We start from the raw sequence: 24,606 nt of genomic DNA on the forward strand, positions 1-24,606 counted from the left end.
ATTTGAACCCGTCCTGTTTCGACCCATTCTTTAAACACCCTTCCCATATGAACCCGTCCCGTTTCGACTAGTTCCCTTAACGCCCTTCTCGTTTGAATTTGTCTTGTTTCGACCCATTCCCTAAACGCCCTTTTTATTTGAACCAGTTTCCGAAACACTCTTTGCGTTTGAACGCGTCCCGTTTCAACCTACTTTTATAAGGCCCTGCACATCGCAACCTCTTCGCAAAAAGTCTCCATCGTTCTAAGCCTGGTCCGCGCACCTTTTCTGTTTAAAGGGGCCCTCCAACAGTATTTGAGCGTCGACTTTTTTTTGCGGTTTCTACACGCTAGTGGTCCCGGAAACCCAGTGGACAACGAAAGAGTTTGAAAATATTAGCGCATCGTATTTTAATTTGACAACTCGGAAACACCTCCTCCGACGGTGGCGCCGTGAGGTGCCGAAGGCGCGCGCATAACGGCGCTCCCTTTCACTATACGTCACATTCTCTGGGTTTCGTGATTGGCGAGAGCCGTCCCAGGAATTTTGAAGCGAAATAAAGTATATCACACGTTACCCGTCATTATTTCACTAACAAGTTATTTTTATAGAGCTAATAAAGTTGCAAAGTAAAGTTCAAAAAGGGCGAAAACAACGCCTCGTACGCCTCATCAGAGCGCCATGCGCGCCTCCCAGCGGCGTCCGCGACGTACCATCGCGAGCACACGACAAGTGATCCGTGCAGACAGCGCGCATCGTATTTTTCCTTGTGCGCCCCCGGTCCCGGTCAACTAAAAGCAGTAAGAGGAGCCAGGGGAACCCTTATTTTCTTTTAGTGCTGTGACAGACTTTTCACTGTTCGAGTGAAGTGCGGCGACGGGACCCAGCTTATATGGTACCCAACGGTGCCGCTCACCAGTTTGTACCTCCTACTCTCCGAGGTGGCTCCGGTGGCGGAGTTGCGGGAGACGAGTCTTCCGCGGCTGTCGAAGCGGACTGAGGCAGAGACGCGGCGCTTGCGTGAAGTGTCCTCGTACGGCGCGACGCCCGGGTCCGCACTCAAAACCTGATAAGCCCGCTGAATTCATCGATGATGTCAACCCGATCCCAAAGCTACGATGGTTGCAGCTAGGCCTAATGGCCGACGAGCCGACCGGGCCGACAGGCTATCAACCAAACTCGCGTCCAATTGGCCAACCGCTTTGCTCCAATCGCCAAACTGTTTCATTTTACGTCATGAAGCGCAATGTTTTGCTTATTTAAAGTTGTTTTCTGCAATATTTAATTTGCTAATAACTGACAAAATATCGCGAATTTCTGTAATATTTTTTTCCTCGGTGTTCCTGCTTTCATGGAGCTCCGTTTAAGCGCGAACTTCAAACCGGTCAAAAAACTGTTGGTGGGCCCCTTTAAGAATTTCTTCTGAAGTAGCTTTACATGTCAACGCGTTCTTAAAATATACAACCCTTTCAGGCAAGCTTAAGTTTAATATATTCCTACTTAACCCCTTAAAACGTTTTTTTTTTTTGTTTTTTTTCAAGATGGTTCCCGAAACGTGCAAGCGCGGAACGGACTATGTACACTGCGCGACACTGATAGCGCGAACACGACGTTGGCTCTTTTTTCGAATTTTACTTCAAAATGCTGTTAGTAGGCACCAAAGTATACCGCTTAGGTCTGTGGCCCAGATGAGCGCTTCTAAAGACACTAATAGTTTTGAAAACAGCCTTTTGATTCTATGAGATAAATATAAAAACACGACGATCGCTTGTTCGCGCTAATATAGTGTCGCGCTCTGTGCAATAAGGGAGTCTTAGAATAGCGTATTCAAGTACTTTGGGCAAGCTAAAATTAGCATCGCCATAGGTTTTACATCGCAACGCTATTTTTACGGTACCCAAAGCGCTTGCATAAGTTTTTCTAAATCTTCCTAATAGTGAACTAGATATTTTGAGAGCGATGGATCAGACAGGTTGACAAGCATGTGACTGGGACTTTATTTTGTTTACAGTTTATAACACAACCCTCGCTCACACGGAAAAAGCTTGAAGGCTTTCTAGCTTCAAGACGTCTTTTAGTTATTATTTTTAACGACGCTCTAGTGAATTTGCACTTCGCTTTTTTTTTGTATTCAATGAACCTAAAAGATTAATGAGCAAACTTCTTGCTATCAACAACAATTTATGATTTACGGCACAAGATTGCCCAGGCACGGCCCGGGCCGGCCCGGGCCGGCGCGGCCCGAGAACTTTTTTGTTCAAGCCCGAGCCCGGCCCGGGCCCGAGAAAATACGTGCTACCCGGCCCGAGCCCGGCCCGCGGGCCGGGCCGGGCTCGGGCTTTCGGGCTGGCCCGGGCCCGTGCAGTGCTCTAGCACAGACTGAGATCTGGGAGCGGAAGCGACTCATAACTCGTAGAGCTCTGATAACTCGTTGACTCGGGCGCCGCCGAAAGATGATCAGGTATTGTTTTCTTATAGCTCGAGTAGCGTTGTTTAGCAGGCAGCCAACCCTGCTGCCTTCCACGTTCATTCGTGCGCACTCCTTTGAAGTGCGAAATGTGGGTTTGCTTCGGCATTAAAACAAAGCGAGATTCACTTCCCTCTTCTCCTCTTGCGCTTTGCTCCGAGGCTTGTTTTTTTATACTGCATTTGTAGCGTAAGTCCATATATGTTTTAGTGGGTTGGGGTTACAAGCAAGCTAGCGGATGCCCGCTCATTTCCTTTGACTTTGGTTTCTGCATACTTCGTTTCACCTTGCGATGGACTGCTGCGGACGCTACGAGTCGCACTAGGCAACCCAGCACCGTGAGCGGGACTGCAGGGTCACGCGACACTCGGAAGGCACTGGATTGGTTTCGATGACTCTCGTGCTGTCTGTTGAGGTCCATCGTAAGGTGAAGTAAACTATCGTCACCGCTCTTAGTGTGACCAAACTGACTAGAATTGCAGAAAGACCGTCCCGCGCCAGACGAGTCGCGATCGTTGCTGTGAGGGCAACTGAGAAGGAAAGCTGGGTGCTAGCTGTCACTGAGGTTTTGGCTTCCGCGCGTCTCGGCTCTCCGGTCTGCATTCGTGGTCCTTGGCCTGGACCCTGTTTGAGACGGTGAGAAGTCAGGTGGATGGTGTTGTTCAGGAAACACGGGGAATGTCAATTCGAACGGTGCGGTATCACCCCGTTAATTGTATCTTGATGTGAAGAGCTTTGCCAACGCTGACTGCCCGATCCGTCGCCACACCGTGAACAACCGACACCGAAGTAGAAGAATGAATCGGTTGCTGCCTGAAACCGACACTCGATCAGCGCGAAGAAGAACATCACAATTCGTACGAGAAGACAAAATAAATACAGATCGAGTCATGGCATCGTGGAAGACATTTTTCGACATTAGTCGCGAAGAAAATAAACAAGCTGCACGCTGAAAGTTATGCAATGAAACTATACACGGTGCAGTCGGCGTATATCATCGAACTTCATTCGCTATCTGAAGAGGAAACACGAGAATGAGTATGCGAAGGGTGGAAAAATGCAGGCGAACCAGCCAAAAATTTAAATGGATATGATAAGAAATATCGAGGTTCGTAAAGCAAGCGTGAACTTATGCGTTTTAAAACAAATTTCGTGACATGGTCTATCTCTATACGGTCCCTCGTGCTGCGCCGCAGAGGTTGCGTTTTGTCAGAGGATGTGTTCTTGCCGCTGTGCATGGAGTCGCTTCCAGCAGTGTACTAGCCGTGTTGCTGTATTTGAAGAATACAGTAATATAGCTTATTCCTGCGCCACGCACGAACTGGATATTTTTATGGTCTTATCAAACAAACACGCTGGCCGCGTATGTCCTAAAAGTCAAATGCAAAAAAAGTTAGAACAAAAGAAAATAAAATGAGTGGATTTAAGTTTTGCTGTTTGTTGCGAGCCACGTGGTCGCGAGACCGATGTCTTAAAGAAGCATGGACATATCAAGAAGCTTTCTCGATGTTTGCAGTACATCGTAAATGAACACTTTGAGCCACCCTACTGGAAAAAAAATTATATGAATTTATTTCTGATATGTTTATTGGACACATTTTCATATAAGAACTTATTATTTCATATCAGTTTCATATGCCGCATATCAGTTACACTAGGCTAGGTGGCGCTAGGTACCGCCCAATTCATGCGCTACAAAAAATATTTTTATTTACTCATGCCATCACGTATATATACGTATATATAGTTGCTATTTACTCATGCCATCACGTATATATACGTTTTACTCCAGAAGTAACTAAATACAGATACTCGTTACTTCATAAAAAATTAACCCAAATACGTTATTGGTTCCATCTCTTAACAATTTACTAGGTTGTTACTTTATTACCGAACAAAGTGACTAGGTACAAGTAACGCTTTACTTGTAAAACGTTAGGTGCAAGTTTGTTTAGAACGCAGAGCGCTGTAAAGTTTCCTAAAGGAATAAATCAAGGTGTCTGACGTGGAGACCGGCGGACCGACGCTGTCTGGCCCGCTATGAGTATCTGCATTCTTGTAGCTTGAACGGTCCCCAGCCATCTCTCAATTTGTTTAAGATCTGCTGCCAGGTCTTCAGAAAATCGCTCCCAGCTTTTGATTCTGGTACGCACAACACTAGTATCAGCTGAACATATACATTGAGCGCATATACACATTCACGGCACAACAGGCATGAAAAATATACAACAGCACACCCAATAACTATTTCTGAGCTCTGCGTTTCCGCCTTTTATACAGGTCGTTTTGCAAGTACGGAGTTTTTCGGTGACCACCTAAGCAATAAATATTATTTTCAGCATGTTGATTTTTTTTTCAGTAATGTCATACCTCTGATAGTATTTTAAACGGCTCAGGGGATGAATCTCTTAATAAAAAGTAAATGCTCATGCCGTAATTATTTGAAAGCCAATAAATCAAGCCGCTCCACTGCGGTTTCAAGCCACGTATTCGCTTGCCCGCGCGGCACGTCGTATGCTGAAAAAAAAAAAAATTCTGATATGTTTATTGGACACATTCATATCAGTTGGCAAATGTTGGATATCAGTTCTTATATGTCGATATCAGTTTTCGGGTATTTCATATCAGTTCTTATAGACGCTTTACACACGCGCCAAATTACAGCCGCCATTGCTGACCTTCTCTTGTCTTACCGAGATGCCGAGCAACTGAAACGGTAGTTGACGACCCTCTACAAAGGCCGATGCTTTAGAAAAGGACACAGTTGAATCTAATAGGGCAATAACCTGGCCTGCTATGGCAATGATGAAGTGAAATAAACGGAATATGAGGAAACAAAAACTGAAGGTCAGTTATGGCGGCGTCCATGCACAGCTGCTGCAAAGCGTCTATATGTCCCATATCAGTTTTTGGCTATCTCATATCAGTTTCATATATCGCATATCAGTTTCATATTTCGCATATCAGTTTTTGGATATTACATATCAGTTCTTATATAGATTCATATGATTTTTTTTTTCAGTAGGCACCAGCAGTCCGCTTAGTAAAATCAGCGCTTTTTTGAGGAATTTAGCTTTTTTTTTTCAATTGTCTCTGCATTTGATAATGTCAGCTTTATGCTGCTTATGCCGGCAACAGAATGTAGCTGTCAAGTGCCAATTTTTACGTTTAGGAATTAAAGGAATGGAATGGAACTATTCAGCCATTCCAGGAGTGGGAATGGGCCCAGTGTCTCCATTCCTAGGAATTGAAAGGAATGGAATTATCGAAAACTCTAATTCCCCGGAATGGAATTGGAATGGAATGGGGTTTCCCATTCCGGAACACTGGAGTGAACTAGGTTGGGTAAATCTGTAGTCCACGTTTTACTCCAGAAGTAACTAAATACAGATACTCGTTACTTCATAAAAAATTAACCCAAATACGTTATTGGTTCCATCTCTTAACAATTTACTAGGTTGTTCCTTTGTTACCGAACAAAGTGACTAGGTACAAGTAACGCTTTACTTGTAAAACGTTAGGTGCAAGTTTGTTTAGAACGCAGAGCGCTGTAAAGTTTCCTAAAAGAATAAATCAAGGTGTTTGACGAGGAGACCGGCGGACCGACGCTGTCTGGCCCGCTATGAGTATCTGCATTCTTGTAGCTTGAACGGTCCCCAGCCATCTCTCAATTTGTTTAAGATCTGCTGCCAGGTCTTCACGAAAATCGCTCCCAGCTTTTGATTCTGGTAAAGTACCGTGTGCGTGGGAGAATAAAGGATCTTGTTTTTCTTGCCGTAAAAATAAACTACGCATCTGGTTCGAACTCATAGCGCAACATCCGGGCCTGCAATTTCAGCCTTGGCACATATGCGGTGTAGGCGGTTGAAAACAGATGCAATAACTGCAGAACATTTCATTGTTTGATCCAAAAGTTATAAGCGATTTTTAGAAACCTGTTATTAGAAAGTATTATTTATTTTATTTTATTAATACTATTTGCCGCCGTGGGGAAGCCAAGGTAGAAAAGATACACCAATCAACGTTTACGATAAAGCTATTTTAATACAACATTAAAATATAATAATATTTTTTATTATTTAATATTTAATAATAAATATATTACTATTTTAATTATTTAATTATTTTAATAATTATTGTTTAATATAATAAAGTAACATTTTAACAACTCCCAAGAATACAGGAGGAATACATAAAGTGTACAATACACGCTTTCGGAAACGGGCCCTATTTGTTAATTAAAATTTTCCAAAACCGCATACATTTTTATGAGATCGTTGTAAGTTTTTATACTTTGGCATCTGCTGTCAAACGCTAGCGTTATATTTGACCAATATTAATAGTTCGGCGAGGAGTAGTTTATTTTTGCTGCAAAATAACATGGTTCACTTTTCTCACACTTACACTGTATTCCCTTGAATTTATCGCAAGTGGCCTTGATCACTAATCGTGAAACTTTGGAGCGAATTAATGGTGGTTGAGTCTCTCAAGTTTTGTCTCGGCTCCACCCGGTGCTCAGCTATAAAACGCTATTCACTTGCTTACCTAATGACTCTTAATTATGTTCTTGGCTTTACCGGATGTTTCAGCTGTTACTACTTTTGGATATGGAGCCTCAACGCACCGACGTAAGTAGACAAAGTTTGTCCAATGGTATATGTTATACCATATCAGCGTATTACATAGTTTATTTGGTATGGTACTTCTAGCACTGCGACAATATCCGCACAGCTGTACTAAGTTTATGATTCTGAATGCCAATAATTACTTAGCTGAAGTAGGACGATAATAGCAAATGGGTTACGCTCTGTATTCTCGTGCGAATGCGATATGTTTTTAATAATATCCGAATGGTTCAGCTTCTGGAGATGAATTGAAAAGAAGATGTTTGACATTATCGTAACAACTTATAAAGCAAGAAAAAAATATAAATATAGTATAAACATTGCTTGACAATGAAGTTGATGGATTTTTATTTTAATATAAAACAAAATATAGCGCGTGGCGAAGAATAAACACAGACACACACACACACGCACACACGCACACACACACGCACGCACGCACGCACGCACGCACGCACGCACGCACGCACGCACGCACGCACGCGCGCACACACACACACACACACACACACACACACACACACACACGATCGGCTCCTTCAGCATCCCATAGCTGAATGAAAAATCGTGAAATCTTCTCGAGTATAATGTTATACATGTGAGATTTGATACCGGGATGGTCCGATGAAACCTCACCGGAATAAAAGAAATTAAAGACGTCCACAAATCTCTGTAGCGCGAAATTAGAGCTCAGCTTTTGAGGAGGAGGAGGAAGGGAGGGTACGGAGGGGAGGGTATGATCCTCCTCGTCCTCCGTACCCTCTCCTCCTCCCGTCCTCTTCCCCTCCTGATCTGCTCTTTGTCCTCCATCCTTTACTCCTCCTCTCCCCTCGCCTCATCCTCCTCTCCCCATTTCTCCCTCCCCTCCTCCTCCTCCTCCGCACATTCCCCTCTTCCTCCTCTGCACGTGACGTCAATTTTCCTGCTAAATCTAGCGGAGAAACTGAATTTGTTCATAGGTGACGTGACACCAAGTCATGTGACATCATTTTCTCCGCTAAATTTAGCGGGGAAATAAGTTGGTATTGAGGTCACGTGACTTAAATTTTCCATTAAAATTTAGCGGAGAAACTGAATTGGTATTGAGGTCACGTGACTTCAATTTTTCCTCTAATTTAGCGGAGAAACTGAATTTGTTAATAGGTGACGTGACATCATATCATGTTACGTCATTTCCCCAGCTAAATTTAGCGGGGAAACTGAATTGGTGAAAGAGTTCACGTGACGTCAACTTTCCCGCTAAATTTTGCGGGGAATTGAATTGCTGTTGATGTCAGGTGACGTCGATTTTCCCGCTAAATTTAGCGCGGTTACGCCGACGCCGATGGCAAAGCCGCCCCACCCGGAAATGGGCACCCAAGAGCTGCGCTTTAAAAAAAGATTAGTGCTATACTTATTTACTATAATCAAGAAAATGACTACGAATAATAAAGGAGATAATACTTCCAATTTGGGACGGGCCTTAAAAGCTTTTGTAAATTGCTTTATCACTTAGTACGTACCTCTTGAGGTGTTGAACGAGCTACGTCGTATTGAGCTTAAATAAAACAAAAGTCCAAGTTCGTGCTCTTGACTGGCGACAATACTAAAAGGCCGCGTTTTTCGATAGAAGATTTTTATTGCGAAAGCATTGGGCGCGTTTAGTCCGTGCTCAGGAGCGCGAGAGTTCGGCGCTCCTTTCACTAAACGGACAGGAGTGCCAACGGAGACTGACACTCGAGCCCGCTCTTCGTGCACCGAGGGGACTTCGCTCAACCTCCGTCGAGAACGGACGTGCTCTTGGAGCTCTCCGTCCTCGCCGAGTTCCCCCGCTCCGAAACGCGAGCCTCCAGTATAAACATCGAGAGGCCCGCTCCCCGGTCGGCGGCCCCCGATTTCGCCTCGCCGAGCCTGGAAGCCCGAGATTCCTACCCCACATGGGTGGGGCCGACACCAAACGGATGCCTACGATGAACGGCATCCATTGAGACCACACAAGTCCACAAGTCCCGGTGAGCCCACCACTTTTAACATTATCAGACTCCTAAGACACAAACCGAAACCCGCCCAGCTAAGCCAAACGACGAGCACGGCGGCCGGCACCGCCCGCGCCATCAGAGCGCAGCTCTCGACCCGGCAACAGGCGGACGCTTGCCCCTAACCATCATGGAAAGTAGTCAAGCATTATCCCAGCGCCAACCGACCAACCGAGATGAAAATGAACGCGCGGCCGATCTCAATGGGAACCCCAACCCAAACAACGACGAGTCACCCAGTAAAGATGCCTCGCATCAACAACAGGAGAAAACAAATAACTTCTCTTGGACGGACGTAGTCAGCAGGCGAGCCCGAAGACAACAACTTCAATCCGAGAGGGAAAAGGCCGCTGCTGCCGAGAAAGCACCCAACCACTCCACAAATCCCCGTAGGAGAGCAGGTGATCACGGCTCCCCCTACACTCAGGAGAACCGGAGCCGCCGAGCACAAACACAAACGTTGCACCAAAAAAGGCTACCACCCCTCCCGATCGACGACTACAAAGTGGTCATCCGGCCGAGAGACGGTCTCAACCTCGGAGCCTGGAGTACGGACAAGCTCACACGAGCCATCCTCGTGGCATCTAAACTCTCGTCCACCGAAACGAACGATATCACTATAAGAATCCGCCGTGACCAGAACCTGGCGATCATCAGCACCCCAAGACTAGAGACATCCTCCCGCGTACAAGCAATCTCGGCGCTAACTCTCGAAACCAGGCAATACGAAGTCACAGCATACCTGGCAGTCCCCGACAATTCATGCAGAGGCATCATCTCCGGTGTAGACACCAGACCGACAGCCGAGACACTCACTGAGGAATTACGTGCCCCCGGGACCAACATCTTGTACGCCAGAATGATGGGACAGACTAACACTGCCATCATCACATTTGAGGGACTCAAGGTACCCCACTACGTGTACCTATCGGGCGGTGAATACCCATGCAGACCCTACCAACCAAGAAAACAAATATGCGGCGTTTGCCTGGGCCTAGGACATCGCACCGACGTGTGCCCGCAACCGGAGAAGAGCCGATGCACCACCTGCGGAACACCTGGCGGTGCCATGGAAGATCACCAGTGCCAACCCTACTGCATAAATTGTGGCGGTGAACACCCAGCGGTCGACCCGCGCTGCCCGGCCCGACAGAGAGGACCATACAACAAGAAACACGTCCAACAACACCAACAAATGCAAGGACGACAGAAATCACCCCTACCACCGCCACCGCCCCCACCGCCCCAACCAAGAAGTGCAGACCCTCAATGGCCGAAACTACAAAGCAAAACCTGGGAAGATCCTAATCCTTTCATCTTCCTGGCCGACTCCACACCGCAAGATTGCCACGAGCCCAGCCCACCCACAGGACACCCGAAACACGTCGGCAGGAATAAGTCCCGTTCCAGCTCGAGGTCACAAAGTCGGCCCCGGACATACGGAGAGACGCAGCGAACGGACCAAAGGGGAAAACAGAAACCCACCCTCCCCGGGGATGACCGCAACGAAACGAAGGTAAGCTGGGCAGCGCAGCCTCCTAACCCTCCCTACGTCCCCACACTCGCAGACGCTCCCTCCCCCCACACACCAGTACCGGACCCTATACGGGATATCATCACAAAGCGAACAATCATGACAGCAACCGACACGCAGACGACAGCACAACCAGATTCAGACACGTTCGCAAAGACCAAGGAGCATTTTGCCCAATCCCTACAGAGTTTCCGAAGAGAAATTCAAGAGGAGTTAAAGAACTTCCGAGAAGAAATCAGGGCCCTCACCAGACAACCCATAGAAGAGCTAAAGGAAGCACTCCGACAGACACCACGCGAGGAGAAACTCGCACCCGCCGAAAAAATACGGCAGGAAATAACACAGGACATACAGGAAATGAAACAACAAATAATACAGCAGATTGCTCTACAACTCCCCCAACTCATCCACGCCGCTCTAACAGACCACCGAATCAAGCTCTCTCAGGCAGAGCCGAACCTCCCGTTGCACACGGACACACACGGTGAACGCGATCATCGTGAAGCGAGACGAGTACACCCTTACCACCGACCGACTACCGAAGCCTCCTGTGTCCCTGCTGTAGCGGCACAATCCGACGTCTCTCAACGCCAGCCCCAACACGAAGACAAACACTAGGAAACAAAACAAAAAGCACTCTCCCCCTACCGCCCCCGTGATCTCTACGCGAATCTGGCAATGGAACTGTAGAGGGTACCGACGCAAACGCGGAGCCCTCACACAATACCTCAGCACCCACACACAACGCCCCGACGCCATAGCCATACAAGAAACCAATTGCGCCCCCAACCTGTCTGGATACGAAACATATGTGCAGAATACAATCCACGGAGATACACCGCGAGTAGCGACTCTGGTCGCAAAACACATCCCCGTCATAGAGCATACCATGGACAGAAATGTAGACATCCCACATGTTCTTCTGGAGCTCCTCCCCCAGAAACGCGGAGGAACCAGCCTCTTCATACTGAATATTTATAGTCCCCCCAAGAGTGGCAAGAGAGACACCTTCGACAACATCTTCCTCGACGCGATTCGAATAGCCCGACCACGAGAAAACACCTTTCTTATAGTGGGGGATTTCAACGCGGCACACCCAGCCTGGGGATACGAACATGAGACAGTAAAGGGACGGAAGTTAGCTACGACTATATCTAGGAACCAGCTAACCCTCCTGACCGAGCCTGACCAACCGACAAGGCTGGGTAACAGCGTAAACCACGACACGAGCCCGGACCTAACGCTCGTGCGTGCAAAAAAGCCATGTACCTGGACAAACCTCCAAGAAAACCTGGGGAGCGACCATTACATTCTTGAGACTGAGATCCAGACCCAGATCGGCCGAGGCCACGGACGCACACAACGACTCATAAACTGGGACGCCTTCCGACAGCTAAGACCACCCCCGGAGGGGGAAACAGCAGAAGCACACCCACCCCTAGCACAATGGATCCAGGAACTTAAAAATGACATTGACAAGGTGACTACGCAGGTGAAAACCACAAGTGCAGCCCCAGTTATAGACCCACATCTACTCCACCTGTGGGAAGCTCGCAGGGGACTCACCCGGAGATGGAGAACTCGCAAACACAACCGAAAACTCCGAAAACGCATAGCAGAGCTCACCTTAGAGGCAGAACAGTATGCCGAGGAACTCACACAAACCAACTGGTACAAACTTTGTGATCAGCTCCAAGGAACCCTCGGAACCAAACGGGCCTGGACTCTTCTCCGAAGTCTCATAGACCCAACAAAAACCAAGGCGGCAACATCCCACGCAATCACCAAACTTCTTCACCGAGAAACACGAAAGGAAAATGAGCTATGGGACGCTCTCAGAGAACGTTACTTAGCAACTGGCCCTAAACCCAAATACTCTTCATACCCGCACAAAGAAGCCACGCATCCCCTTGACACAGACATCACCGAATCCGAAGTCCGAAGCGCACTTACAAACCTAACCCGGAGCACGACACCAGGTAAAGACGGCATTACATACAAAATGCTTAAAAATCTCGACGACGGATCCATCACCGCCCTTACGGCTTATTATAACGAGGCTTGGAACACTGGTACGCTGCCACAAGATTGGCGACATGCAGACATAACCCTCATACCCAAGCCGGGCAAGCCACTCTCCCTCGAGAATCTTCGCCCCATATCTCTCACGTCATGCATAGGAAAACTCTTGGAGCACATAGTCCTTAAACGACTCCAACCACACCTGGAAGCCATCAACTTCTTCGCAGAGACCATGTTCGGCTTCAGGAAAAACCTATCCACCCAAGATATACTTCTCCAACTTAAAGAAGACATCCTCGACCACCCAGGACGGGCACAGACAAGGGCGGTTTTGGCTCTTGACCTCAAAGGAGCCTTTGACAACGTGTCACATGACGCCATCCTGGAAGGCCTCGCCCGATCCCAATGCGGAAAGAAGACCTACGAATACATACGAGCTTTCTTATCCGACCGAACCGCCACCTTGGGGATCGGCGATCATCGATCCGACCCAATCCTGCTCACGGGAAAGGGCACTCCCCAAGGTTCAGTCCTCTCGCCAACACTTTTTAACATTGCCATGGCAGGGCTTCCTCATCTCCTCGCCAAAACACCCAACATCCAACACGCACTGTATGCCGACGACATCACCATATGGACCAGCAAGGGCTCGGACGGCCAGATACAAGACAACCTTCAGGAAGCAGTAGACACCACCCAGAAATTCGCTATAGCAGCAGGACTCAGCTGCGCAGCTGAAAAGTCTGAACTCCTGCTCATCCGAGGAGCACGCAAAACTAATGAACGGAACAAGACCACAGACGAAATCACCATACACCTTGAAGGCACCCCCATACCAAAAACCGACCGTCTAAGGATACTTGGCTTGCACCTCCAAGCCAATGCAAAAGCCACCCATACCGTGCAGCTGCTAAAGAAGCAATGCATCCAAATAGCCCACCTCATACGCAGAGTCGCCAACAAAAGAGGCGGCCTCAAAGAAACCGATACCATTAGGGTTGTGCAAGCACTTCTCATCAGCCGAATAATATATCACGCCCCATACCACAAACTAAACCAAACGGAGCTAAATAGACTCAACATCATTCTCCGCACAGCGATTAAAACGGCCCTTGGACTCCCCCCGTACACCTCAACCCAACGATTACTCCAACTCGGCCTGCACAATACTATTGAGGAACTGATCGAAGCCCACACAACCGGACAACGCACCCGTATGAGCTACACAAAGACAGGACAACATGTCCTTCGCAGACTCGGCTATCAGAGCTTCGAAATCCCAGAGCACACCATCAAAGTAGGGCCAGCTCCACCCGCAATCACTGCCAGGATACGGGTCATGCCACTCCCACGAAACATGCACCCAGAGCTCAATGCCGGAAGGAGAGCGGCAAGAGTGCGTGCTCTCCAACGACTACACGGAAACGACCCATGTACCTTTTACACTGACGCGGCAGAATATCCCGCACCACATAAGTATATGAGCATAGCCGTCTGCGATTCCAACGGTCAGAACAGGACAACGGCCTCCCTTCGAGGCAAGCTCCCCACCACCACCTCGGAAGAGGTAGCTATTGCATTGGCCTTAGCTCACTTATATCACACAATCAAGGATCATGAGGTTCCATGCACTATCATCACCGACTCACAAGCGGCATGTAGAGCATATGCCAGAAACTCCCTCTCCCATTTAACATTACGAATTCTATCACCCCTTGACCCCTCCTTGCTACCACCGGTCCGCATTATATGGACACCTGGTCATGCTTCTCTTCCCGGTAATGAGAGCGCACACGCGCTCGCCCGAGAAATAACCCACCGGGCATTACACGAAGAGAGAGAGGAATTTAGCACCAGACACTACAGCACCAACCTTCCCCCAGCCCCCCTACTCACTTACAATAATGTCACAGAATACTACCGCTCCCAGCGCAAAACCCTTCCCCCCCACACAAGTCACTAACCCGGCAGGAGGAAATCGCATGGCGCCTACTACAGACCCACACCTACCCAAACCTATTCCATAAACAACGATTCTTTCCCACCAGGTACCCAGACATATGTCCGGGTTGCCAATCCCCACAACCCACCTTGTACCACTCCACATGGACCTGCCCAACCCCATTGGGAAACGGCATCAAACCTATCCCCCATCCTACATTCTCGTCTTGGGAGGCTGCGCTGACCAGCACAGCGCCTGACGATCAGCGACGGCTGATTGAACGGGCCAAGCGTATAGCAGAAGCCAACGGAGCCCTGGACTAAGGGCACCGCCCAAGAACGAAGCAACGACCTCACTTCTTAAATAAAGTTTTTCTCTCTCTCTCTCTCGTGCACCGAGAATTTCTCGGAGCGCGAGTGACTTCACCGCGCTCCGTGACGTCACGTAAACAAACAAGATGGCTGCGCTGCTGTTTAGACCGTCGAGACGAGGGGCGCAGCCGGACCGCTGCCTGCTCTCTTTCAGTTGATTAGTGCGATAAGTGCTTAATGCAGCAGGTAGAAGCGATTTGATTTGAAAGCCAAGACAGCAGTTAGCGTTCCGAAAAAGGTTTGTTCGTGCATCTCGCCTGAAAAGGAAATTCATCTATCAAACGGTAGCGTGCCGACAGCACAGCCGCAGAAAAGTTGTCGAGATGAGGAGCCATTCGGACCGCTCTGTCCCTTTTATAAGGCTTAGCACAGCGAATAAAGATACTTCGATTTGAAAGCCGAAACATCACTGAGCGTTGAGGAAAAGGTTCGTTCGTGCATCTTGCCTGAAAAAAATTAATCTATCGAACGAGCGTGCCTGTTAGCTCGGCGACAGAAAAGTTGTGAGGAAAAGACAGTAAGACCGCTGCCCTGCTTAGAATGCTTAGCTTAGCCGCAGCGAATAAATATACTTAGATTGGAAAGTCGAAACACCAGTTACGTTGCGGGAAAGGTTTGTTCATGCATACTGCCTAAAAACGAATTGACGTGCTATCGAACGACGGTGTGCCGGTATCTGCGTAGCTTCCGTCTCGCTACGAGACGGAACCGTGCGGAATCTCTGACAAATTTGAGGGTTTCTTGCGTCGACGAGCGGGTTTAAGAATGTTGTCTTTAATTTAAATAGGAACAGCATGCATGGTCAATAAATAGATCGGCCAAGGTAACCTTCCACATATGTGCACCAAGCGAGCCTTCAAACTTTTCAGGAATATTAAAACGTTCGTAGAAACTTCATAACGTCGCCGTCTCTTTTGCTTTAGACTCTGCCGCTCCACACGGGCCTTAATTGATTTATCTCCGAAATGCTTTCGGCTATTGCCACCCGTATTTACAGTTGGAAGGAGCTCGTGTGGACCGTCGGTAGTTTCTGGCCGCGTTCCAAAACTTACTCGATCCAACTCTATAGGGTAAAGGTGGTTATCGAAAACCTACCGGCGTCCAGCGTTCCTCTGTTTTTGCTGTCACGTGACATAATCCGCCAGGGTAACTCGGATCCACTCGAGTAGGTTTGGAACGCAGCCTCGGTGAGTCGCGCTCCTGTACGCTATGCATCGTTTCGTTGCTGCGCTCGGAGCATGATACTCGGAGCGTCGGAGTAGGAGCAAAGGAGTTCCGACTTAACGCGCCCATTAACTGTCTCATGGAGCGAGCCGACGTCACCAGCTTTGAAACCATGCAAAACGGCCCCTTAATGAAACCACGCCCAAAACTAGCCAACGGCACCTTTTACACTTCGGCGCCATTGGCTGGCGCGCGTCGACGAAACTTCCATTGGCCGCTGCGCGTCAGTTTGTGTGCTGTCATCCTGACTGTGTTATCACACTGTTGTGTTATCACTGATCACCGCGTTTGCTGGCCTCTTATGGTTTGTACCGTTCTTGGCAATATATACGGCGCATTGAATAAACCAAGGGCTTCGTTCTGCTAGGAACTACGTTGCTATCCGTTCCTTGCTCGCACCGCAAGGCACACGACAGTTTGAACGATCGCTCACCCGATGGCGCTGCGTGTCTGCGAGGCAGTGGCTCCACCGCTCCACGCCCATGGCCAGCGAATTGTACGCCGCAGGATAAAGAAGGGAGCGGAGAGCGGCGTGCGTGCTTTCGCTTTCACAACTCATAAGAAGTGCTTAGGTGTACCTCGAGCCTTTTTCATTCTTTTCTGTCTCTTTCATTGCAGCCGATGTAATGCAGATTGGTGTTCACTTTATCTACAACCACGAAGTTCAGGAGACGTTTCATAAAACACACCGTGACCCCAATTTTTATTTTACTGTGCTTCTCAATGCCGTAAGTAAGACGGATGACTTGCCTCATCTATAGGATAATGGCTAAATATTAGACCGGCTTCCGTAAATAATTTCTCGAGAAAGTTATTATTTCGGTAAACGTTTACTTTTATAAAATCAGGTCTATTCACGATTGCCCACTGATATGTGGTGATATTGTTCGTGAATGGTTCTGAAGCAGTGGTGTTTAAGAGGGCTTTCTGCATAATTTGCATGGTGCAATACTTATATAAGTTTTCTTTTCAGTTAATACTTGCGTGACGTGAAAGCAGTTCTAATGTTTTTGTAACCTTTTGTATTTAAGGTGGAAACTAGATTGGCCACTATTCCATACCCGTTCATTGAGCTCACATTGGTTGGAACCAGCGCGATTAACGTAAGTTTCAAGCCAGCCTTGGTATTAGTTAGAAAATAAAATTCCATTAGGTACTTCATGTTTAATAAAATGTCTAATAAAATTCTTAAAAAATATTTACGAGAAAATTAAAGACAAAAATGCCGGTCTTCTTGCTGTGTTCTGCCAATGACTTGAGGCTTCAGCCGAAGTGCTGCCCATCTGCTGTATACCGACCACAAACAATCATTCTCCATCGACATTCAAAATTTGGAAAATGTTTAAAGATGCAGATTGTCACGTGAAGTTACTTGCCGCCATTAAAAGAATTTTGACAAATTATCTTATGTCCAAATTGGAGCTTGCTTTGCGAATATTAATTTTGTTTGAAAACAAAGTCGGCGATAGAGTGACAATGGTTCAGCTGCCGTTCCTTCTGGGTGAAGCGTTTTAAGGTTTTCTGCAAGAAATGTTTTCAAATAAAACCTTCGCCTCTAAGTACGGGAGGAGGCATTAAAGCAATTTAGCTTGCATATCCCGTACAAAAAAACAAGAAATCAAGAGGTGCCTAGGGTAAGCTTCATTTCACTGCGTAATTACTCCCAAAAACGAGAAGCGACGGCGCAAAAGGGCAAGGAAAAAACGGGGAAACACTCAAAAGAGGAAAACAACAGCACCTTTCGACTTTTTTTGAGTGGCTTCCCGCTGCACCGTTGTCATCGTACTCCATTGCTTCCCATTATGAATCGCCAACTCCACGAAAAGCTAACAATACTCTGGAAATTCAATTGGAAACGTAAATCTTTCGATCCAGAGGCACTGAACGCTTGCGGCAGTACATGGGCCATACCTAAAAGAATCATCATGCGAAGAACATGTGTCAGTTTTGTTAAATCTCAGTGTAATTGTTGATGTGTTGAGTCCAGTACGACGACTTCTGACTTCGACGCGTGTTTTTCGCTGGCCGTACCAGATGCTCTTCGTTATTTGGCCTTAAATTTGCCATGTGTGTCGCATTTTATGCAGGTTTTTGTTGGGACCTTTTTCTACATAGCCAACGTAATATATGTTAACCATTATCACTATTTTGTAGAAGTACAGTCATACTTATAACTGGACCGAACGATAAGCCTGGCCATAGAATGCATAATTTCTTATTGGCTCTTTTGTGGTAATTTTTTCCTAGTACCAAGAAACATGGCTTTTATATGATGACCTATTACATCCCTGCTACTATAACTTCTCTCCACAAATATTAGCTCAAATGCATATACGATTTTTTTATGCATTAAAATTCACCACAGTGTTTTTGTTAGGTGTGGCGTGTATTATACATTGTGTTTTCACAGGAGACAATTTTTTGTGTTTTCTACGCGATGGTAAATAACAGCATGTTCGCGAGAAAGAAAATGAATTATAGTGAAGATCAATCTAAATTTTCAGATTTTATCTTCGATTTAATCTACTATTACGTTTTCAGGCAAGTAGAGAAATATTTTGTTGGTGTGAAACATAAATATTATGCGTCACGAACGATGTCTATGTTTTGGGGTATGTTTAAGGTTATATGGTTATAATGCTATAACCGTATAAAAACTACACCGTTTTAACTTGTAGAGCAAAAAGTTGCGTAGCAAAACTAAAACAAATTAGATGCTATAAAATAATGCTTTTATCTTATCTGCCGTAGCAGAGGCCAATTACCACATAGGCCTTTACTACCGGTTATTTGACAGATATTGATGTGTCCAATAAAGCTGTGGGAACACATAAAATGATTTCAGAACGTACATACCGTTACTCGATATTTGTGTATAAGTTCCGGTATGTTTATTTGACAGACCACACAAGTACATGCTATTTCTTTATTAGGAATTTCATATGTGTTCAAATACTTCTATTGTGGATTTGAAAGCGTGCACAGAACATCAAATTTGAGAGAAATTATTTTGTTTATCCTTAATACAAAACAGCACAATTAAGAAAGCACCTTCTCGAAGAGATTCGTTCGCGTGTGAACCTGCGCAGTTTTACGGTAAAAGTCAAGGTTAACTATGGGATCCACTACTTGTTTTCCAGGAATCCAATGCAATAAAGACGCCCAAATGGAAAAACAAAAAATTTACGAGAGCTCTATGAAGTATTTCACACGAAACAGATTTGATCTCGGCTGTCCGGACGCCACATTCTACGTTACAATGTAATTATTTTTGTAATAAGACGTTCCTGTCGTGTTGGTTCATCACTTACCGATGAAACAATAATATTTTTTTTATTGTATATGCTGCAGTCTACTTTCAAGCGCTGTTGACAAGCATTAAGAACTACGCTTCGTTTTGAGTTCTATATTGCACAGGGAGGAGCTAGAGCTTTATTTATTGTGTTTCCCCAATTCTCTATGACCAGAGCTCACAAGAACATGTCGATATTATAATTATAAAAATGACTTCCTCTGATATCAACGTTGAGTTAACAATAAATGCACGTCACATCATTCCTCTGGCGATATTGTATTAAGTGTCGATCGTGTCTATGTTCTGTGTGTCGGCTAACTCGATCTTCCGTTCTCAGCTACCTAGGGGACTCCGAGGCAAGGCGCAGGCCTGCAGATCCCCCATGCGGCGGGTTCGAAGCCCGGCCGAGGTGCTCCCATTCTGACGGATGTTTTTCGCGGAGAAGATACCGTCTAACCGAGCATCCGGTTACACGTCACAGGATTTCGTGGTTATCGTAATTGTCCTCAGTCCTCCGCTGGACCGTGCCGGATATCATATTTGGTTTGGCACCTAAGACACACAGATTTGACTTTGATCTCTTCCGCTCAGAACGACTGTTGGCTGACTTTTGTTGTCGACATTTCGCTCTTGTTTGACTGGAAAGTCTTAATTAGGGCTGCTGGTATACCGGTTCGACTGGAACAGCGCAGCGTCGTACTTAGCCTTAACACTGCAAAACCGGCGACTGTCTGTCGCCAATTTTATAAGTACTGTGAAGAAAAAAAAATTGGGCTCTATGTATGTTTATAGAGCCAAACGCTTGGTCTGCCTCAACGGTGTGGGAACCATTGGGTTCCCTCCATCCCTATCTAGGCCTAGCTTCAAGCAGGCCGTGGGAGTCGTCGTCACCAATGGCGTCGGCCTCCCGGATACAAGGAACCACGAGGCCGAATTCCCCGAAGGGGCCGGTTCTCCCTTGCCCTTTTGGGTGAACGCGCCATCGGCACACCCTTGGGAGTGATTATGGACGCGTCCCGTTTTCGAGTGACCTTCTACCGGCCTCCCCGGGCGCGTCTATTTCCCGCAGGCTACATAAGCCGGCCACCCACCTGTGGCCGAGGCTCTTGGTTAGGGGGGGCTACGCTCGACGGAGCATTCATCGTTATTTTACTGTTCCCCCTTTTCCGTGATCCTGCCAGTTAAGGCAGCGCGGACCTTTCTCCTGGTGATCCTGTCAATTAAGGCAGCGCCAACCTCATTTCTCTTTTGTTCCACCTACGGGCGTAAAGCGTGTGGCGTAAGCCTAATAAACACGTTTCTACGATATCCCTGTGTTTCGTGTGGTCTCCCGTCCATCGGAGCCTAACGGCAGGCAACGGACGGACCCGGCCGTAGCCGCCATAGCAGCGACCTACGGAGTGGGTGTTGCCTCACAGCGATCAGCAAGGTAAGTCGAAACCCGCTCTATTGCAACCGCCGAGTTAAGTAGTGGGTATTTACCTCACTGAGGACTTTGGGGTAAACTAGAATCCCACAACTGGCGCCCCACGTTGGGCGCCAGATGTGGGATTGCCCTTTGTGGTTGCCACTTGAAACACAAAAGGTTTCTCGGTTCGGATAAAGACGTGTTTATTGACTGCAATGTCAGCACGCTTCGCTCTTAGACAATGAAAAGTCTGGGCGCTGGCTCAATTGCCAGTATCACCCGGTCGGGTTCCCGCGCTGCCGCATTAGACAGATTCACGGGAAGTCGGAGGCCCACAAAGAAAAACCGAGCTCCGTAGAGCCAGGGCCTCCGCCGACGAGAGCCTCTGGCCCACCTTCGGGGCCAGCTTATGTAGCCTCGGAGAATGGACGCGCCCGGGGAGGCCACTAGCAGTCGCGTCCATTATAACTCTGAAGGGTGTGCCGAAGGCGCGTTCACCCAAAATGGGCAAGGGAGAGCCGGCCCCTTCGGGGAATTCGGCCTCGTGGTTCCTTGTATCCGGGAGGCCGACGCCATTGGTGACGACGGCTCCCACGGCCTGCTTGAAGCTAGGCCTGGATAGGGATAGAGGGAACCCGATGGTTCCCACAACGGACGACGGTGCTCTTAGCTGTAGATGAGCAATTTCGCGAGTGGAGTACAACCGCTAACCTGAGGCCTTTAACGTGCACCACGCGGTAGTGATACACGACCGCACGCCGGTACGATACTGATCCAGATGGGAACGGGCAGGGGTGGGGATTGAAGCCATGAGCCTGGGTTCTTCAGCGCGAGCTTTCGCTCCACGTGCTCCGAGCTGGTGTGCGCTATACTTTGTTTCACCTTATATTGTACCGCAGACAAGGCTAGAAGCGCGAGCTCACAGCGTTGGGAGCTACTCTGAACGCACGAGAGCTTGTGCCGCCGAGATGTGCCCTAGAGCAAGGAGCTCGCGCTTGTAGCCTTTCCTGCGGTACAACACAAGGTGAAACAGAGTATAGCCCAATCGGCAAGCGATCCCCCCCCCAAGCACTGTGAAGGTTATGAATGACACAGAGCTTTTCGATTTGAACCGCTATTCGCCCATCCCTAATATAAATTCTAAATGCAATTAGCATGTGTGTTTTATTTCAGGAATTATTTTATGGATGTTGTTGAGGACGAAGGTACGTGGCTTGGGGATGCACACATTTTGACGTTTTGGCAATGATAATACGGGCAGAAGGTGTATGCCCCCGCGTAAATATTACTATCACAGAAAAAGGAAAGACAAAAAACCTTCTAGATAATACTACGTAATACTTTACTTCGAACAATACATTCTACTCGGCCAGATTGCATTAGACAGCGCGTCTGCAGCGCCCTATCCTCCCCGAGCGGTATGGACACTACACGTCTGAAGGAACGCACGCGCATCGAGCTATCTACTGGGTGTTTGAAGGAGCGGCACAGTTGTTTAAATGGGCCGCCAAATTCGGTTTCTTAAAGGGATTGTCCGGTCGAAACCGGAGGTACTTAAGTTTTTGCGCTCGTTACGTCGAAGGAGCCTTCATGTAGACAAACGTCATTTTTATTTTGATATATGATCTCCCGTTACTAATTAAACCTTTCATGAATGTATGTACGAAACTGCACCCCAAATTTCGCGAGTGTAAATGGCTGACATCCGTAGCTGCTGCGTGACGACACAAAACGCAAAGGTGTGTCGGATGGTCGGGATAACAAGCGTTGGTCGACGGATGTCTTGTATTTTGTTTCGAATTATATAGTTCCTAGGCTGGGCCCAACTGAAATACGGTTCTTTTTATGCAGCTCCCAATCATGTGGATAAAGCGTCACGCCTTTTAGGAGGATATTACTCGAAAACAGCTATAAGCTTCGAACAAACGTATGCCGTTTCGCGCAAACACAACTGCGACGGTCACCGATCGAACTAGGTGCGCTTGCAAAGCAAAGGATGCAGATTTCGCCTCTGAAGCGGCAACTAGGGTACACGAAGCGGCATCTGGGTACACATTTCGGCGGATCCACGGGATCAGTGATGAGGCTGCGGGTCGTTCCCTCGGAGGCGATGTCCGCGGGTCGAAGGCAAACGGTGAATCGCTCAAATGCATGTCGTCACTTGACTTGGACGAGCTTGGTGAATCGTAGCCACGCTCTAATTTAACGTACGGGTCAAACACAATTTGGCTGCACGCGTGCTAAATACAACTTCTGGTATCGTTTCCCGGTGGTCTAGCTGTTGGTTTCGGTTTCGCTGCATAATCAAATTGATTAATCCGATTTTGGGCGAGGAGTGGATGGACGTAGTTTAATATCGTTGGCACAGCATTACACTGCAGCTTACGAGCCTTCTGTCCGCTTATAGCTCAGCTCGTAGCTCTCTTCTGTGAGATGATTGCTGCATAAGCGGGACCTCGATCTTGACGGGAACCCAGTCCCTACGCACGGCGACGATCCATTTTGCTCGTCACTGCACGTCTTGCGGACAATTGTGGAACGTCATGTCTTGGCTCGCATGTGCTGCCCGGTGGTTGTGGCACCCAACTGCGCAACGAAGATCTAATCCAACCACGAAATAAGTCGAACACAACAACAAAAACGAAACACGCTGAAGCGTTCAGTCGCAGGTCAAAAACAAGACAGAAATGCTTGCTTTGTGTTGTGTGACGTCAGAGCTCCAATGTTGCCACCAACAGCAGCGTTTACGCTAGAGTGCGATTGGAGCAGTATAAATTCAATTACTCATGCAGAAGGGCATATAAAATTAAGATATTGCACGTACGATGCGTTTCGAGGCAATAACGATGATATTCAATTGTTTACTCAAATACAAAATGTGACCGAACAATCCCTTTAACGTATCGCGCTACGACTTTGTGCAGCATTGCACACAGATGGTGCATTTCTTTTTATAAAATTCGCAGAGCGAACTTACCTGAGGAAAAAGTAACGAGAGATAAAGGCTTAGCTCCTATGGAAACGCAGCGAAGCCAGCGGTCTTCAAACATTGCGGCGCCGTTTCGCACGGGAGACAAGAGATGGCGCAAGCGGTCGCGGCGCCAACTGCCGCCAACGAACGAGCATACGGCGCCGAGAGCCGGCGTCTTTAGCGGACGAACTTTTCGACTCAAAAGCGGCGTCTGTTCCGCAGGCGGCGACGGTCGCAGAAACAAAAACAGGCACGGTAACAACAAGGAACCGCAAAACGGACGACATCAGTACCCCGAAAAAAAAAACAGTCAAAATATCTCGACAAATCATTTTTAATCGATTATGTGTCCATTCAGTATGTTTTATTAGTAAGGATGATAAAACAATGCATTGGCAACTGATATGAGAAAAGCTCGCGCCGCTTTTGAGTCGAAAAGATTGTCTGCTAAAGACGCCGGCTCTCGGCGCTGTATGCTCGTTCGTTTGCGGCAGCGGGCGTCGCGACCGCTTGCGCCATCTCTTGTCTCCCGTGCCAAACGGCGCCGTATTGTTTGAAAAGCAGTGGCTTCGCTGCGTTTTCATGGGAGCTAAGCCTTTTTCTCTCTTTACTTTTTCCTCAAGTAAGTTCGCTCTTTGCAAATTTTACAAAAACTAAAGAAAAAAAAATACACCATTTGTGGGCAACGCTGCACAAAGTCGTAGCGCGAGAGGCTAAGAAACCGAATTTTGCGGTCGATTTAAAGAGCCTGGC

General features: G+C 47.4%; 1 protein-coding gene across 1 annotated transcript; it reads left to right on the plus strand.

Moving 5' to 3' along the window:
* Nucleotides 1-9,216: 9,216 nt before the first annotated feature.
* On the plus strand, nt 9,217-19,444 carry LOC120844647. The gene is made up of 4 exons (XM_040216517.1): nt 9,217-11,067; nt 11,186-14,300; nt 18,684-18,791; nt 19,320-19,444. The coding sequence occupies exons 1-4, from the start codon at nt 9,217-9,219 to the stop codon at nt 19,442-19,444; spliced, it is 5,199 nt and encodes a 1,732-aa protein (XP_040072451.1).
* The last annotated feature ends 5,162 nt before the right edge of the window (nt 19,445-24,606 follow it).

The sequence above is a fragment of the Ixodes scapularis genome, unplaced genomic scaffold (assembly GCF_016920785.2).
Source record: "Ixodes scapularis isolate PalLabHiFi unplaced genomic scaffold, ASM1692078v2 PGA_scaffold5__190_contigs__length_132052651, whole genome shotgun sequence".
Lineage (NCBI taxonomy): Eukaryota > Metazoa > Arthropoda > Arachnida > Ixodida > Ixodidae > Ixodes > Ixodes scapularis.